The 16,995-nt window shown below is 37.0% G+C and overlaps 1 protein-coding gene across 1 annotated transcript in view; it reads left to right on the forward strand.

Moving 5' to 3' along the window:
- Positions 1–752: 752 nt before the first annotated feature.
- Positions 753–16,995, forward strand: part of WASHC3 (WASH complex subunit 3) — a 53,912-nt gene continuing 37,669 nt past the window's right edge. Inside the window, exons 1-4 of the mRNA XM_081249468.1 lie at positions 753–878; positions 1,453–1,551; positions 12,783–12,848; positions 14,759–14,866. Coding sequence (XP_081105594.1) covers positions 828–878; positions 1,453–1,551; positions 12,783–12,848; positions 14,759–14,866 — 324 coding nt within the window. The 5' untranslated portion in view covers positions 753–827. The remainder of the gene's footprint in view (positions 879–1,452; positions 1,552–12,782; positions 12,849–14,758; positions 14,867–16,995) is intronic.

Below are 16,995 nucleotides of genomic sequence, written 5' to 3' on the forward strand. Positions count from 1 at the left end.
AAATCCAATGAGAGAGAGCCTGGAGGAAGGAGTATATATTTCAGAGGATTTCTGGCAGTTGACCAAGACTTCTAGCTAGAGATTGTTTTTAACAGCCCTGGAAATTCAGTTAAGTTGTGAGTGGCGCTGCTGTCAGGAGCTATGGATGACTGATGAACAGTAATCATCAAGGATCCTAGGAGGCAGAGAGACACTCTCACTTTTCTATTAACTAGAAATTACATCTTATAGCATTGCATTTGTCTTTTTTTTTAAGAACCCAAACCACTTAGAAAAAACATTTTTGTCAATTTTCCGACTGAGGATAATGTTTCTGTAGCTCTTTAGATAGATACATATGCTCAATCTGATTCAGTCTGTATTCACCACAGGGACTAGCAGAGTATCTGGCACTTAATCGGTTAAAATACATATATATATGTATATATATATTTCTTTTGATTAACGAATGAATTAGCTGCGTATATAGCAGAAGAGACTAAGCAGGGATAACCTCAAACAGACTCGATGCTTTACTTTTTTGGGGGGGTGGCAGGGGGAGAGGCTTTTTAAGATTTTGCTAGAATTGCACCCTTGCTGCACCCGACGCCCCTCATTCGACGTCATAATCCGGAGCTAGAACTATCAATCCCAGACTGCCGTGCGAAGGGGCGGGCTCCCCGGGAGCCGCCGAGTGATTGGCGGGGGGAGGCATTTCCTTCCGGCGGGAAAGGGCCGGGAGGCGGGGACTAGGGTAGGCTTTCGGACGCTATTACCGGGTTGGGCGGGTCGGGCCGGGTCGGGGAGGGGTTTGTGGGTGAGCCCTGGGTCCCCCGCCCGCTGAGGAGATGGATGAGGATGGGCTTCCTCTCATGGGGTCAGGCATAGACCTGACTAAGGTTTGTAAAAGACGGAGTTGGACTTCGGCGACCTGGGAGGAGGATGGGGAAGGGACGCCGGGTTCCCAGAGAGACACCCCCCACGCCGTGTCTCTTTGCTCAACCCTGGCCTGGGCCTGTCTTCCACCTCTCTCGGGAGGGAGAATCCCACAATCCACATTAAAAAGGGGTCCCTCCCGAGCTGTCTAAGGGGGGCGGGGGTAATTTTCCTCTCCCAGCCTTCGCTTCCCGGGTCACGAGTCCCTATCCTCAAGGGTGAAGCGCTGGCGACACGGGCCGGTTCAGATCTCTAACCCTACCTCTTTTATTCGGCCCTTGAGTTTTTCGTGGGTTTGTGTTGCCTTTACCTGCGAAAGTTCACACCTGTGAATCCAGAGCCCATTCTCAAACTTTGCAGCCTCTGTCACCTTCGGACACCCCACCCCTACAGTTTAGGAAAACAAGTTAATGACTCTTGGCAGTACTTTCAATAACTCATTTCACACAGCAAAACGCCCCGTTATTATTAATATCCAGGGGATAGCATGGTGTACGTTCCTCCTGTATGGATCATGTTTATTTTTACGTGACACAGGTGCCAGCTATTCAACAGAAAAGAACGGTGGCATTTCTAAACCAGTTTGTGGTGCACACTGTACAGTTCCTCAACCGATTTTCTACAGTTTGTGAGGAGGTAGGTCCTGTGATACTCGTTTAATGAGTAGCCCAGATGTCACCTTGCACTTCTGAAGGTAACAAATGAGTAAAACAAGAATTACAGCCTATGTATTCATGTACCATAACCTCTTGTCAACCAGTTATTATGTTAACATTACCTTAAATCCTCTTTGATTCTCTTACCATCATTTCTACAGCCCGTCTCTGCTGAATTAATTTTCTAGAAGCTTTGTGAAACAGTTCAGGAAGGTTTATTGTGGTTAAAGAAAGCAAAAGGAATTCCAAGATTTCACAGTTAAAGCCTTTTTTTTTTTTTTTTTTTACGGTACGCGGGCCTCTCACTGTTGTGGCCTCTCCCGTTGCGGAGCACAGGCTCCGGACGCGCAGGCTCAGCAGCCATGGCTCACAGGCCCAGCCGCTCCGCGGCATGTGGGATCTTCCCGGACCGGGACACGAACACGCGTCCCCTGAATCGGCAGGCGGACTCTCAACCACTGTGCCACCAGGGAAGCCCCTAAAGACATTTTTTATTTTGAAATTGGTTATGTTTCTCTTACCCCAAAGATTACATTTTAAGTATACATTGTTTCAGTTTATATCAAAATTATTTTACATTGCTTGATCCAAGAGATAATGGGGAAGTAGCCTAGAAACATAACTGGGGCATCAAATATCATTATGGAAATTAAAAAAATACTTTCTGCAAATGACTTGTGAAATAAGGATTAATTAACCCAGTTACAGGTGAGGTACAAGATCCAGGGACTCCTGTCTTATAAACAGCTAAAAAAGAGAGTGGGGAGGAAAATGGGAAGCATGGGTTGAAATTGGGTTTAAGAAAGGAGAAAGGGGACAAGGAAATAGAACAACAGTCGTCTGAAACCAAAAGGTGTTGTTCTTATCAGTCTTCTTTACCACTGGAGGATCATGTTAAACCTTAGGGCTCCATTTTGGTGTCGTGAACTTCCTGAGTGCTGAAGTTACTGTTTGCCATTTGAGTATCCTCCACAATCAAGTCCTTGAATAGAGACTGTTCATAGAGGGGTGGTTGCTGCCTAAAAAGTGTGGGAGTCAAGATTGTTGTCACTGGGGACATTATTGTGTACTAGGAACAGGATACATATACATACTTGAATACTAAAGAGGACCATTGACTGTGCTCTGTCCATAGACTAGAGAAAAGCCCCACACTGGTATGATAGTATTTCTCTGTAGGCTTGCAAATTCTACTTTACAAAAGTTCAGTGACCCCTTAAAGCTAAATACCCTTTAAAGGATGCTTTATACAGAAATTAAAATGACTTCACTCAGAAGTCAAGGCCTGCTGCAGGAAATACCCTGAGAATACCCAGAGACTTCCCAGTCCTAGCCAGTCTCCTACTTTTTTGTACAATGTATGATGTATTTCCATTCCAGATGCATTTTGACTGGCACAATATAGGAATGTTCCCAAGAAGTTAACTAGTGAATACCAATTTTTGTCAGTTTAATTATTGTTAACTTATGCTTGTTAAGCTATTATAAAAGTCCTGTGATTTATTTTTATATGTATACCTTTTATTTCCTTTTTTTTTTACCTTTATTGGAGTATAATTGCTTTACAATGGTGTGTTAGTTTCTGCTTTATAACAAAGTGAATCAGTTATACATATACATATGTTCCCATATCTCTTCCCTCTTGCGTCTCCCTCCCTCCCACCCTCCCTACCCCACCCCTCTAGGTGGTCACAAAGCACTGAGCTGATCTCCCTGTGCTATGTGGCTGCTTCCCACTACCTATCTATTTTACGTTTGGTAGTGTATATATGTCCATGCCACTCTCTCACTTTGTCCCAGCTTACCCTTCCCCCTCCCCATGTCCTCAAGTCCATTCTCTAGTAGGTCTGTGTCTTTATTCCCGTCTTACCCCTAGGTTCTTCATGACCTTTTTTTTAAATTAGATTCCATATATATGTGTTAGCATACGGTATTTGTTTTTCTCTTTCTGACTTACTTCACTCTGTATGACAGACTCTAGGTCCATCCACCTCACTACAAATAACTCAATTTCATTCCTTTTTATGGCTGAGTAATATTCCATTGTATATATGTGCCACATCTTCTTTATCCATTCATCTGTCGATGGACACTTAGGTTGCTTCCATGTCCTGGCTATTGTAAATAGAGCTGCAATGAACATTTTGGTACATGACTCTTTTTGAATTATGGTTTTCTCAGGGTATATGCCCAATAGTGGGATTGCTAGGTCATATGGTAGTTCTATTTGTAGTTTTTTAAGGAACCTCCATACTGTTCTCCATAGTGGCTGTATCAATTTACATTCCCACCAACAGTGCAAGAGTGTTCCCTTTTCTCCACACCCTCTCCAGCATTTATTGTTTCTAGATTTTTTGGTGATGGCCTGTGATTAATTTTTTAAAACGAAGCAAATAGGACTTCCCTGGTGGCACAGTGGTTAAGAATCCTCCTGCTAATGCAGGGGACATGGGTTCCATCCCTGGTCCGGGAAGATCCCACATGCCACGGAGCAGCTAAGCCCGTGTGCCACAACTACTGAGCCTGCGCTCTAGAGCCCGCGAGCCACAACTACTGAAGCCCGTGCGCCTAGAGCCTGTGCTCCGCAACAAGAGAAGCCACCGCAACGAGAAGCCCGTGCACCGCAACGAAGAGTAGACTCTGCTCGCTGCAACTAGGGAAAGCCTGCGCGCAGCAACGAAGACCCAATGCAGCCAAAAGTGAATAAATAAAATAAATTTATAATAAAATAAAATAAAGCAAGTAATGCACCCCCCCAAAAAATAGGGAGAATGGGGGAAAATGAGATAATTCACCGTTGAGTCAAACAATATTCAGTTCATTCTGTCTTATAAATAATATGAGGTAGAGCCTTAGCGTGTAGTTTTTGTTAGATACATTAATAAAAACTGCATGGAGACAGGAAAACTATTTTAACTTGTATACGGTTCCAGCTGTTGTTTTTGTTTAGTTATCAAAATCACTTCTGCCTTCTCATTAAGACAAAAGACATTGAAATGTGATATGATGATTGATAGAGTAAGGGGCTCCAGTCAGTGCTTTTTCTCTAACAGGCTCAGAGTCTCGGTGCTTTTTGCTTCCCTGAGTCTCATCTAGGACTGCAGCCTCTATAAATGACATAAAGAATTGACTGAGGAGCAGTAAGCCAAGGAGTTAGCCCTTCACTTTGTATACCACGGTAGGGTGGAGAAGTATCTGGAGAGAGAGACTGTTCCAGGATTGTTAGCAGAGAAGGGCGAATACTCCATCCCCATGCTTCTCATCTCCAGTTTAAAAAGTAAACAACAACAAAACAACCAACAAACATATCTGTGAAAGCAGCTTCATAGAGCTGCCCTGAGGTAGGGATAGCCCCGCACCTTTGTAGGGCCTAACAGTTTTCAGTGCCTGGGGAGTGAGTGTTACTTGCTGAAGACTAGATCAAATATAATAATTGTCTTTTGTTTATTGATTGCTTATGCATTATCAAGGCCTTGTGATTCACTCTTTCCCCCCTTCTATTCCTCTCTCCACTACCCCCCAAAACAGTTGGCTGTTTTGACTATATCACTATTTCCTATTTCTTCCTTGAACTCTAGAAAAAATTTTGTTGGCCAAAAATTCATGAAATTTAAAGATAACTTATGCCTTTTTCTCCTTAATGGATGATAATCTAGGGTTGACTGTAACTCATTATTTAGAATTCATATTGTAACAGTTTGGATGTTTATGTCAGTTGTAGACTTTTTATCAATACTTGGTGTGATGACAGTAATATTTATTGTGTGCTTATTCTGTGTTAGGCATTGTACTGAGTGTTTTACATGTATTTAATCATCACAGACCAGCTCTTTGAGAGAGGTCCAATTATCTCTTTAGAAATACAGAAACTGAGATGTAGAGAGGCTTAAATCAGTTGCTTAGTCGTTTATTCATTCACTCACCATGTATTTGAGCACATAGTATTTACGGCTGCAGTAGCTGCTCTAACTTGCCCACAGTCACACAGCTAGAAAGTAAAAGAGCTGGGATTCCAACTCTGATCTATTAACTGGTAAAAACAAAACTGTCTCAGTCTTCTGTTCTGTTGCACCATCTGATCTGAGTATGATGCATATTTACATCATTTTCAAGGGAGAGACTGCAGTGTCTTCTTTAAAGCTATTTCAAAATGTAGTTTTTAAATTTGTATTCTCTTCTTTACTATGCCATGTCTATTTGATATAATGTCTTTTTGATATGATAAATTCCAAGGATATAATATAGGTATTCAAACATGAAGTGTCGTTTTCTCCTGAGTTAAGATCAATGTAGTTTTCCAAAATGGGTTGTTATTTGTTTATAGCACCTGTTAGACCTGTGGGCCTTGTTTAGTTAAAGCCTTAAACAAGAACCAAAACAACTCTTGTTTCCCTCAATAAAAAATGAACCTCAGTTCTTACTTTTTGAACTGGAAGTGAACTGGAGGAAAAAGAAAACCTGGTAGGTTTTGGTTTGTTTTGGGTGGGTTTGGGGTTTTTTTTGAGGTGGGGGTTGATTTGGGGGTTTGTTTGTTTTGGTTTTGGTTTTGGTTTTTTCACATAATCTGGTTTGAACCCAAACAGTAACTTCAGTCACAGCTAAACTCAAACGGGAATTAAATTTGAAACCAATTGCTAGGGCTCTTCATCACTAATACCGGTTTTAAAGTTCTCTGAGAAAGAGAAAAGTGAAGAACGTAGCTTTTTAAAAACTTTCTGGATACTGAGCCACTTTGTAACTCTTACAATGACTAGAACCAAGGTAGGAGAAAAGTTAGAAGACAGAGAAAGGAAAGTAGTTGAATCAGACCCACGTGGCAGAGTTACTTAGGGTCATCTCTTCTTCCCTCACAAGTCTCCAGTAAGCATTTCTATTCTGGCCCTTATCAGCAAAATCTTGTGGCAGTCCACTGGGACTGCAAATTTTAAATGGAGGAAGGTGGAGGACGACACAAGGTCTATGCATAGCACAGGTAAGACTGAGCAGAAATTTAACCTTATTGTGAATCTTAAAAGTTAAAAGTACTCAATATCAATAAACAGGGCAGTCAGGTGTGTTATTTTGACTCAGACTTGTAACATGCCTAGAATACTGGGGGTTTAGTCATTTTTTAAATATTCTAAAATGTTTCTTTTTAAAAAAATCTTTAAGTACAGGCAAAAAGTGCTGAGAATTTTCATACGACCTAAAAAAAATCTACATCCAGTTTTTAAGCCTACCATCAGACTTAACCTTCAACCAAATAATGTTTTGCTTAAAACCCTGTTTTCTGCTACAACTTTTCCAACTGCTTTTATAACTTTTCCAACTGCTGGGTTTAAGTGTCAGATGAAGCTTAGTAAAACCGTGGATTGCTTCCCTCTCTGGTTCCCAGGACATATTCAACCGAAAGTGGTATACCAAGAGATCCATTAATTTAAAATACTGTTTCTCTTTTAAAGAACTGGATATGCAAATTGGATATTTTACAAACCTGAAATACCACAGTGTTTTTTTTCCCCATGTTCAACTGTTAACTCCATATTTTTTCCTTTGTCTTTTTTTTTCTCTTCAATAAAATGCACTGCCTTAGGAATAGGCGGGTGATGGATGCATCAAGAAGTTTTCAACTTATCTGACAAACTAGGTACCTTGTATTTTCCCCTCTTGTCCCAAATCAAGGTATTTCAGGTTTGCTTTAAACCCTTATAAAGAGGATGGATGGGAAAGATTGTTACCTTTCTATTTCCTCTCTGCTGAAACTTTCAGAGGTGGGGCCAGTTACTGTTATTGGTCATGTTACTTATAATATATCCGTGGTCATCTACACTTCAGAGTAGTAGCTCTCAACCAGGGACATTTGGCAGGGCCAGTTACTGTTACTGATCATGTTACTTATAATATATCCGTAGTCATCTACACTTCAGAGTAGTAGCTCTCAACCAGGGATATTTGGTGGGGACAGTTACTGTTACTGATCATGTTACTTATAATATATCTGTGGTCATCTACACTTCAGAGTAGTAGCTCTCAACCAGGGATATTTGGTGGGGACAGTTACTGTTACTGATCATGTTACTTATAATATATCCTTGGTCATCTACACTTCAGAGTAGTAGTTCTCAAACGGGACATTTGGCAATGTCTAGAGATGTTTTTAGTTGTCACAATTGGGGAGTTCTTGTGGCATTTAGTGGGTAGAGGTCAGAGATTCTGCTAAACATCCTGTAGTGTACAGGATAACCCTTCACAACAAAGAATTATCCAGCCCAAAACGTCAATAGAGCCAAGGTTGAGAAACCTACTTTATGGTGGTCTAGGGGTTTAGAAAGAAAATGCAGAAAACATAAACATCTTAGAAATGAGCTTCAGCAGCCCATAAATGAAGCCAGGTGTGTTTTGTCAAGTGACAGTGGCTTTCTAAAAAGTACATGTTTATGTGTGTTATAGCAATAATTACATGGGAACAGACTCAAAAACATTTATTATGCTGAATGATCTTTGAAAAGCAGAAGTTCTTAATTGTGCCATGGATCCTTTGGCAGTCTAGTGAAATGAAATTAATGTTTTTAAATGCATAAAATAAAATGTGTAAGATTACAAAAGATACCAGTTACATACTTAAACATTCAAAATCGTGATATAGTGATATATCCTTTATTAAAGCATAAAGTTGTATAACAGGTAACATATTTAATATTTTAGACTCTCAAAAACCAGCTCTAGAGAAGATAGATAATACCTTTATGGATAATTTAAAAAACATGATTTATCCACAGCAAAGATCTTCCCTAGCCAAGAGGAAAAGCCTTTTGTTGATCTGATTTTCAGAAAATCATTTACATAGTGGTTCTAAATTTGGGGTATATGAACTTGGATGGGGGAAAAATCATGTATATATATTTTTTTACCTTTAACTTAAATTTTACATTTTCTTTAAATTTGGTCAACAGAAATCACAACAGTATTAGGACCTATGACTCTCACCAATAGAAAGCACAGATTTTTTTTTATTAAATTACAGTTGTTTCAGATTTCTTTAGACTTCACAATTACCGTTGTTTCTAGATTAGATATCAAGAATATTCAGATAAATTATAACTAATTAAAACATATTGATGCTTAGATCAGTGTCTTTCATGTCTTGCATGAATAAATCATTCATATAATCTTGTTTTATTAAAAAACCAGGTCATTTCATTTTGGTGAGGTTTTGATAATAGTAGATGAAAGTAGGTAAAATGAGTGCCAAAGCAAAAGATTGACATACCAGATGAATCTGCATCCAAAAAAAATTGGGAATTACTGCTCTGGAAAGTATAACTTTTTTTTCCCTAGCCTCTTTAATCTTCCTTATCAACAGTAGTTTTCTGAATAAACATTTTCATCCTTATTCCCTTATTTTCTAAGACTAGTATTTCAATCCTTAGCCTATCTTGTGTGGACATTTGAGTATCCATTTAAAGACAATTTATGATCTAATCCTGAGAAAATTTTTTTTTTGCAGTACGCAGGCCTCTCACTGCTGTGACCTCTCCCGTTGCGGAGCACAGGCTCCGGACATGCAGGCTCAGCAGCCATGGCTCATGGGCCGCCCAGCCGCTCCGCGGCATGTGGGATCTTCCTGGACCGGGGCATGAACCCGTGTCCCCTGCATCAGCAGGCGGACTCTCAACTACTGCGCCACCAGGGAAGCCCCCTGAAAAAATTTTTAATACCTATCTTTTTAAATCCAGATAAACAGCATCTATTTTAGGAAATTTGATCAGAAAAATTTGTTTCCCAGTATTCAGCACAATAGCATCTTAGTTTTAGTGAGAAGCAGGTTGATCATTTATCAGCTTTGAATAACAAAAATTATATCTATGCAATACTCAGGAATTTTCCATCTTTTTAAAAAAATTAATTAAACTTTAATTTTTAGAGCAGTTTTAGGTTCACAGCAAAACTGAGCAGAAAGTATAGAGCTCCCATTTATTCCTTGACTCCTGCTCCCAACCCTTGTGCACAACCTTCCCCATTATCAGCATGCCCCACCAGCATGGTACATTTATTACACTCAGTTTGTTACAGTCTGCATTGACACATCAACACCCAGAGTCTATGGCATCATACTTTAACAAGCTGAAACACTTTCAAAAATATTTAGTACCTGGAGTTGGAGTGTGAGTTCAGATTATTTTACTTGTATAAAGACTCAGTTTTCTCATCTTTAAAAGAGAAATGCAAATCAAAACTACAGTGAGGTATCGCCTCACACTGGTCAGAATGGCCATCGTCAAAAAATCTACAAACAATAAATGCTGGAGAGGGTGTGGAGAAAAGGGAACCCTCCTGCACTGTTGGTGGGAATGTAAATTGATACAGCCACTGTGGAGAACAGTATGGAGGTTCCTTAAAAAACTAAAAATAGAACTACCATATGACCCAGCAATGCCACTACTGGGCATATACCCTGAGAAAACCATAATTCAAAAAGAGTCATGTACCACAATGTTCATTGCAGCACTGTTTACAATAGCCAGGACATGGAAACAACCTAAATGTCCATCGACAGATGAATGGATAAAGGAGATGTGGTACATATATATAATGGAACATTACTCAGCCATAAAAAAATGAATGAAACTAGGTTGTTTTTAGAGATGTGGATGGACCTAGAGTCTATCATACAGAGTGAAGTCAGAAAAACAAATATCGTATATTAACACATATATGTGGAATCTAGAAAAATGGTACAGATGAACCTATTTGCAGGGCAGGAATAGAGATGCAGATGTAGAGAACAGATACGTGGACACGGGTGGGGGAAGAGGAGGGTGGGATGAATTGGAAGATTAGTTTTGACAAAAATACACTACTATGTGTAAAATAGATAGCTAGTGAGAACCTGCTGTGTATCACAGGGACCTCAGCTTGGTACTCTGATGACCTAGACGGGTGGGATGAGGGGTAAGGAGGGGATATATATATATATATATATATATATATATATATATATATATATATATACATATAGCTGAGTCACTTTGTTGTACAGCAGAAACTAACACAACATTGTAAAGCAATTATACTCCAATAAAAATTAATTAATTAATTATAAAATAAAATTGGCATCATAGGGACTTCCCTGGAGGTCCAGTGGTTAAGACTTTGCCTTCCAATGCAGGGGGTGCAGGTTCAATTCCTAGTTGGGGGGCTAAGATCCCTAATGCCTCACAGACAAAAAACATAAAACAGAAGCAATATTGTAACAAGTTCAATAAAGACTTTAAAAAATGGTTCACAGGGACTTCCTTGGTGGCGCAGTGGTTAAGAATCTGCCTGCCAATACAGGGGAAACGGGTTCGAGCCCTGGTCCGGGAAGATCCCACATGCCGCCGAGCAACTAAGCCCGTGCGCCACAACTACCGAGGCTGCGCTCTAGAGCCCACAAGCCACAACCACGGAGCCTGCATGCTGCAACTACTGAAGCCCACGAGCCCAGAGTCCGTGCTCCGCAAGAGAAGCCACCACAGTGAGAAGCCTAAGCACCGCAACGAAGAATAGGCCCCGCTCACCGCAACTGGAGAAAGCCGGCACGCAGCAACAAAGACCCAACACAGCCAAAAATGAAATAAATAAATTTATTTATTTATTTTTAAAAAATGGTCCACATCAAAAAAAAATTGGCATCATAATAGTTTCTACTTCATAGACTTGGTGTGAGATTTCAAATGATACTTGCATATACAGTGTAGCATACTAAGGTAAATGCTCAAATGTTTACAGTGATGATTATTGCTTAAAAGTACATACTTATATAAATATATTAAAACAAAAATGAATTTTTAATTCATTTTTTCTTTTTCTGTGTTCACTTATTTTAATCAAAACAATGTATGCATTTTAAAATAAGTTAGAAATTATCATTCACTTTACAAATTAACTTGCTGTGGGATTTCTGCAGTTACTAAGCTTCTGCAGTGAATTAAATGACTAATGTGTCAAAATTTAATTTCCGTGATTTTCAGGAAAGCATGTATAATTTGCAGAGGAATTTATCCATATGATGTTTTATAAGCCTGTGTTTATATTTGTATCAAAGCCTTATGTAAACAAATCCTAGAAATCAAGGTTAAACTTAACTTCAAATGCCATTAAAACTAGATTCTAATGTTTTATTTCTAAATTATATCTTTGTAGATATCAAGAATGCTCATCTAAAAAATAAGTGTCTTGTGAAGAAGTACTAACTACGCTATGGTTGCTTTCAGTTTTCTCCCCCTCTAAATATGGGCAAAATGATCATTTCTTGGGGTGTTAAAATTCTGCTTATGAGTTAGTCAAGATCTTGATAATATCCCAGAAAGCAATCAGAATGCTGCATATCTGTCAACTAGTAAACTGGCCAACTGCTTGTAGGCTGTGTCACTAATAATGTTTAGGATGAGGGAGTTTTAAATAAATGTTCTTATGGATCATATTTTATGATGTTACTTTTATTTGTGTGGGAGTATATATATGGCTAATTTAATTGTACAGAATAACTAGAGCATGGTAAGCTCTTGGTTCTGGTTTATCTTGGATTTTGATGGTAGGTTGATTCCTTTTGCTTTTTTAATATTATTTCTTATTTTTTCTCTTTGTTTTAATTCTTTCCGACATTAACTACTCATCTTACAGTTTCATTCTTTTTTACTTTTCAAACTTGAAATGTTTGTATTTGGGACTAATTGTATATATTTATGTGTTTAAGTAATTTATAAAGGCAGATCCTGTTCCATTCTGTTTTGGGCTAATTTTTATTCTTGTGTTCTGTGAAGAATTCCTTCATTCAACAACAATTATTAGGCTTCTGTTAAGTGTCCAGTACTGTTCTGGCACTAGGGGGTATAACAGTGAATAAAAACCTTTGTCCTCAGAGGAGTTTACATTCTGGCCCCAATGATTGACTATGGCTCTGATAATGAGTTTGATAAGGCTGAAAATGTAACTTTTTCTTTTCTGTGAATACAGCTTTATAAAATAACCATGAAGCATGCTAATGAAGTTAGTAGAATACTTGAGTTTCCATTCTTACTCATATAAATAAGAGAGTAGTATATTAGAAAATCACAAATATTTAAACCATAGTTTTTATTATTTTCAAATCTGCCATTTGTTATCCTTGTTAACGGTTTATTTTAATCAGACTTTTTTTGTTTTTTTCCTTTGGACTTCATTCTTTTGTTTCTAATCTTTCTTTTCCAGAAACTGGCAGACCTTTCACTTCGTATCCAGCAAATTGAAACAACTCTCAATATTTTAGATGCAAAGGTTTGTATTTCTGAATATAGGATAAACTTTGCTCTACATATACCAGCTTTCTCAGTCACACTTAACTTTAATTGCGTTTAGAGATGAATTCAGTTTAGCTCCTGCATCCATGAAGTGGTGCAATGTTTTCTTTTGTTTAATTTATTATAATTGCAAAGGAAATGATCTTCATTATGAACCCCTAACCGAGTCCATTTAAATGTACACATGGGTCAAGGTTTCTTTCATTATTTGAATCAAAAGCATAATGAGTAACATGTTAACAAATTGAACTGTTACATAGTTTACTTCATTTGATGGAAAACTCACAATTATCTTAATAGTAATCATTGATAACACAGGAAAAATTATGTAAAACTTTACATGTCTCCAGAGCAAAATTTGGAGAAAATATCACCTATTTTCCATTTGTAAATATATTGAATGCTAAAGTAAAGAATACCAATTTTGATGTCAGAAATTACAAAAGATAACTTTTTATCTTATAACAGCAAAAATAGAAGGGTTGTTTTGATTTGAAGCTTGCAGGTTTTGTGTCCTTTTCTTCTATATAAAATAATGGAGATGCTAGTATATTTTTGTGACTTTGTCCTTTTTTTTTTAACATCTTTATTGGAGTATAATTGCTTTACAATGGTGTATTAGTTTCTGCTTTATAAACAAACTGAATCCGCTATACATATGTGACTTTGTCCTTTTATCCAAAAGTTTGATCTGAAAAAATATGTATTGAATATTTCTAAGGAAGTGAAATGACTAATATCTTTTAACATAAGGATCAGAATGTCTAGCTTGTACTTTCTACATCTTCCTGTGGACTTCAGCCAGTGTATTTCCCTCAGAACATTTCTTTAGCTTGTAATTTAGGATACTTGGCCTTGAACATGTTCAGGATAGTCTCTTAGTAGCCATACCCACTTGAAACTATTTGGGCCATAGCCACTGTGCTAAATACTGTCATCAGTCAACAGTTCTCAATGAATATTGTTGCTTCAGGTCTTATTACCATTGGTTTTTCATTATTCTTTATAATGAATATGTGTATTATTTTAATGTTTGTGGAATTCTTAAGTTAGAGTTCAAGGTCACAAGTTAAGTTGCCATAGGGACAGATTAACCTTAATTTTTTCCATGGCCATAGAGTTAATCCTCAAAGTTAGCCAAACATTTGACAAATGTATATCATTGATATCAGGATGAAATCAGACAAGAGGGTTTGCATGGATCTTGCAAATCCAACCTGAAATGCTTAACCACTGACAACATGCTCATTTTTTGTGTATGAAAAGTAATGCATTTTATTTTAGTAACATTCAGTGATGTTACTAAAGAAAAACAAGGAATAAGCTGTATCATACATTAAAATGTGGCAAGACTTTTCTCATTTCCCAGATTATTCAAACTTAAAATGTGCTACAAAGCACTTTTTGAGGGGTAACAAAATATGTTTAATAAAAATCTTTTTACAACTTTGTGAGCTAGGTTTTCTTATCCCCACTTTACAGGTAAGAAAATTGAGGCCTAGGAAGATTTACACAAGGTCACATATTTTGTGACTTAGACCTAGGCAATCTGACTCCAAATCCCATGCTCTCATTCCTTACACTAGGATTCCTTAGATTTTAAAAATAATTCCTGAGAAAGAATGGTGATATGCTAAATTAGATTGGTGATAAATTCTTCAAAAATATTTTATTTGTGAATGCCTTTCAGTTTTAAGTAGTTTATGGCATGGAGAATTTCAACCAAAGATGAGATTTTATGAACCTATTTCTATAGACTTAAAAACTTAAGACAGCTATTTAAAACACACACACACACACACACACACACACACACACTTACTTAGAAACTTAGTGTTTAAGAACCTAATATTATCCTTATATACCACATTAATTTTCTTTTCTCAGTTGTCATCTATCCCAGGGCTAGATGATGTCACATTTGAAGTATCTCCTGTAAGTGTCACTAGGATCACAAATGAAACACATTCTGAAACCACTTCAGAGCAATCACAGGTAAGTATTTAAGTTCCAGGAAACATGAGTAGATATCTTGGTTGAACCAAATAGACCTAATCAGCAGGTTTGAAGAAAGAAGTTAAATAAAAATATAACACTTTGAATAGTAATATTTTAAACCTTAAGATAGAAAATGAAGTTTGAAAAAAGGTTATTAGCTTTTCATTTGTTATTTTGAAGGGCTTCCTGAAGTTAATATTTTTCTTGCCTATAAAAAAAAGAAACCGTATACAGAACTAGGAAAAATCTTGAATATAATTGTTTTCTTCAAGTTCACTATGCAAGTTTTTTCTTAGTTCTTATAAGAAATGTATCTTTTAAATGTTTTATTATAAAAACTTTCAAACATGAACAAAAATAGAATAGTACAATGAATACCCAAATGTCCATTACCTGGGTTCACCAGTTAAGATTTTGTTGCAAATGCTTCATCTTTTTTTGTCACTTACTGAAGTGAATTCCAGGCATCATGTTATTTCACCCCTGTATAATTCCTTGTGAAAAGTTCTGAAATTAATCTTGTGTAACCACAATGCCTTTATCATATACAATATAATTAACAATAATTCCCTGGTAATATCTAACTCCTTGTTGCCTGAAGTCTGCTCCATGGGCCAGCAGCCTCAGAATCACCTGAGGGCCTGTTAGAAATGTGGGATCTCAGGTTCTACCCCAGACTTATGGAATCAGAATCTGCATTTTAACAAGATTCCTATGTGATTTGTAGACTCTTGAAATTTGAGAGATCTTGATCTAAGAAATACCAGTTGTCTTAAAAAGTGTGTTTTGGGAGTTGGTTTGTTTAAATCAACATCCTACTAAGACCCATGCTTTGTGTTTGTTTCTTATGTCTTAATATTCATTTATGCTCTGTAAATTTAAATTTTATATGACTTTTTATTTCAAGAAATAAAAATTCTTTATTGTTTAAGAACAGATAATCTCTAGTGTATCTCAGTGAGGTATTAAAATCCAAAATAAAATAATCACTAAAATGGTGGTCTAACAAGTAATACCAAACAAGCAGACTTCCTATCTATATGGAATTCTGCATTTGTACCTGGAGGTACTTTTCACAGGATATTTTTTAGATCATGATGGTGTTGACCATGATGATAATAACTAAACATGTAAAGGTTTTTACTGTGTGAGGCGTGCTAAGTGCTTTTTATAAATTAAGTCAATTCTCACAACAGCCCTATGTTTACAGGTATGTCAAATGAGGTACACAGAGGTTAAGTTACCTTGCTGAAGGTCAAACAGTAAGAGCTGGAATTTTAACCCAGGCAATCTGGTGTCAAGAATCCTAGCTCTTATATGCTACACTGCACTGTCTCCAGCACCTGTGTTGAACTTGTTAAACATATTGAGTACAGGTGGTGCAAGGCCCTGTGGGAGGAGCCATATATTTAGAGATATTATGTATTTGGGGAATGAATTAGATGACTATTTACTTAATAATTAGATATTAGAAAATTTAACATCCACTTAATATAACAAATTCCATTATGATGGCCACTGGAATATATATAATATACAAGAGTAGATCCAGATGTTTAGAGGAGTTTAACTTCACAAGGTTTTTTCAGTTAAAGATGGACCATCCTTTCTCTAGAACAAGGCATGTGTAAAAAATATTAAATGTTTCCACTGTACCTAGTAATTATTCTTTGGAGGATACTAACTGTCATGTGTTTCTATAAATTTCTAAAATGGTATCTAACTTTTAATATTAATTTTTCCAGGTGTTATTGTACATGCCATCTATAATATGTATTTTAAAACTTACACAGCTGTGTTGGTCTTGCCTATTTAAGGTCTCAAAAATTGATTATGAGTAATCACAACTGAATTATCTAAAATTCAGAATGACCTGATATTCTGGCAGTTTAAAAATAGTATATTAATTCATTTGGAGAATTTATGAAGTGTTGTTGGCTTCCTGAGTTTTAAAAATGTCCTAAAATTGTGTCTTGATTGGATTAATAAAATCAGCATGTTCTTAATATTGAAATCAACTTTCTAATTTCTTCTCCATTGTTTTTAGTTGGTATATTTTATGTAAAATATTTTGAAATGGACTGAAGTATTGCTTAACACAGAATTTCCATTGACATTACAGTCAA

Source organism: Mesoplodon bidens (genome assembly GCF_964165515.1).
Source record: "Mesoplodon bidens genome assembly, chromosome: 11".
In the NCBI taxonomy this organism is placed as follows: domain Eukaryota; kingdom Metazoa; phylum Chordata; class Mammalia; order Artiodactyla; family Ziphiidae; genus Mesoplodon; species Mesoplodon bidens.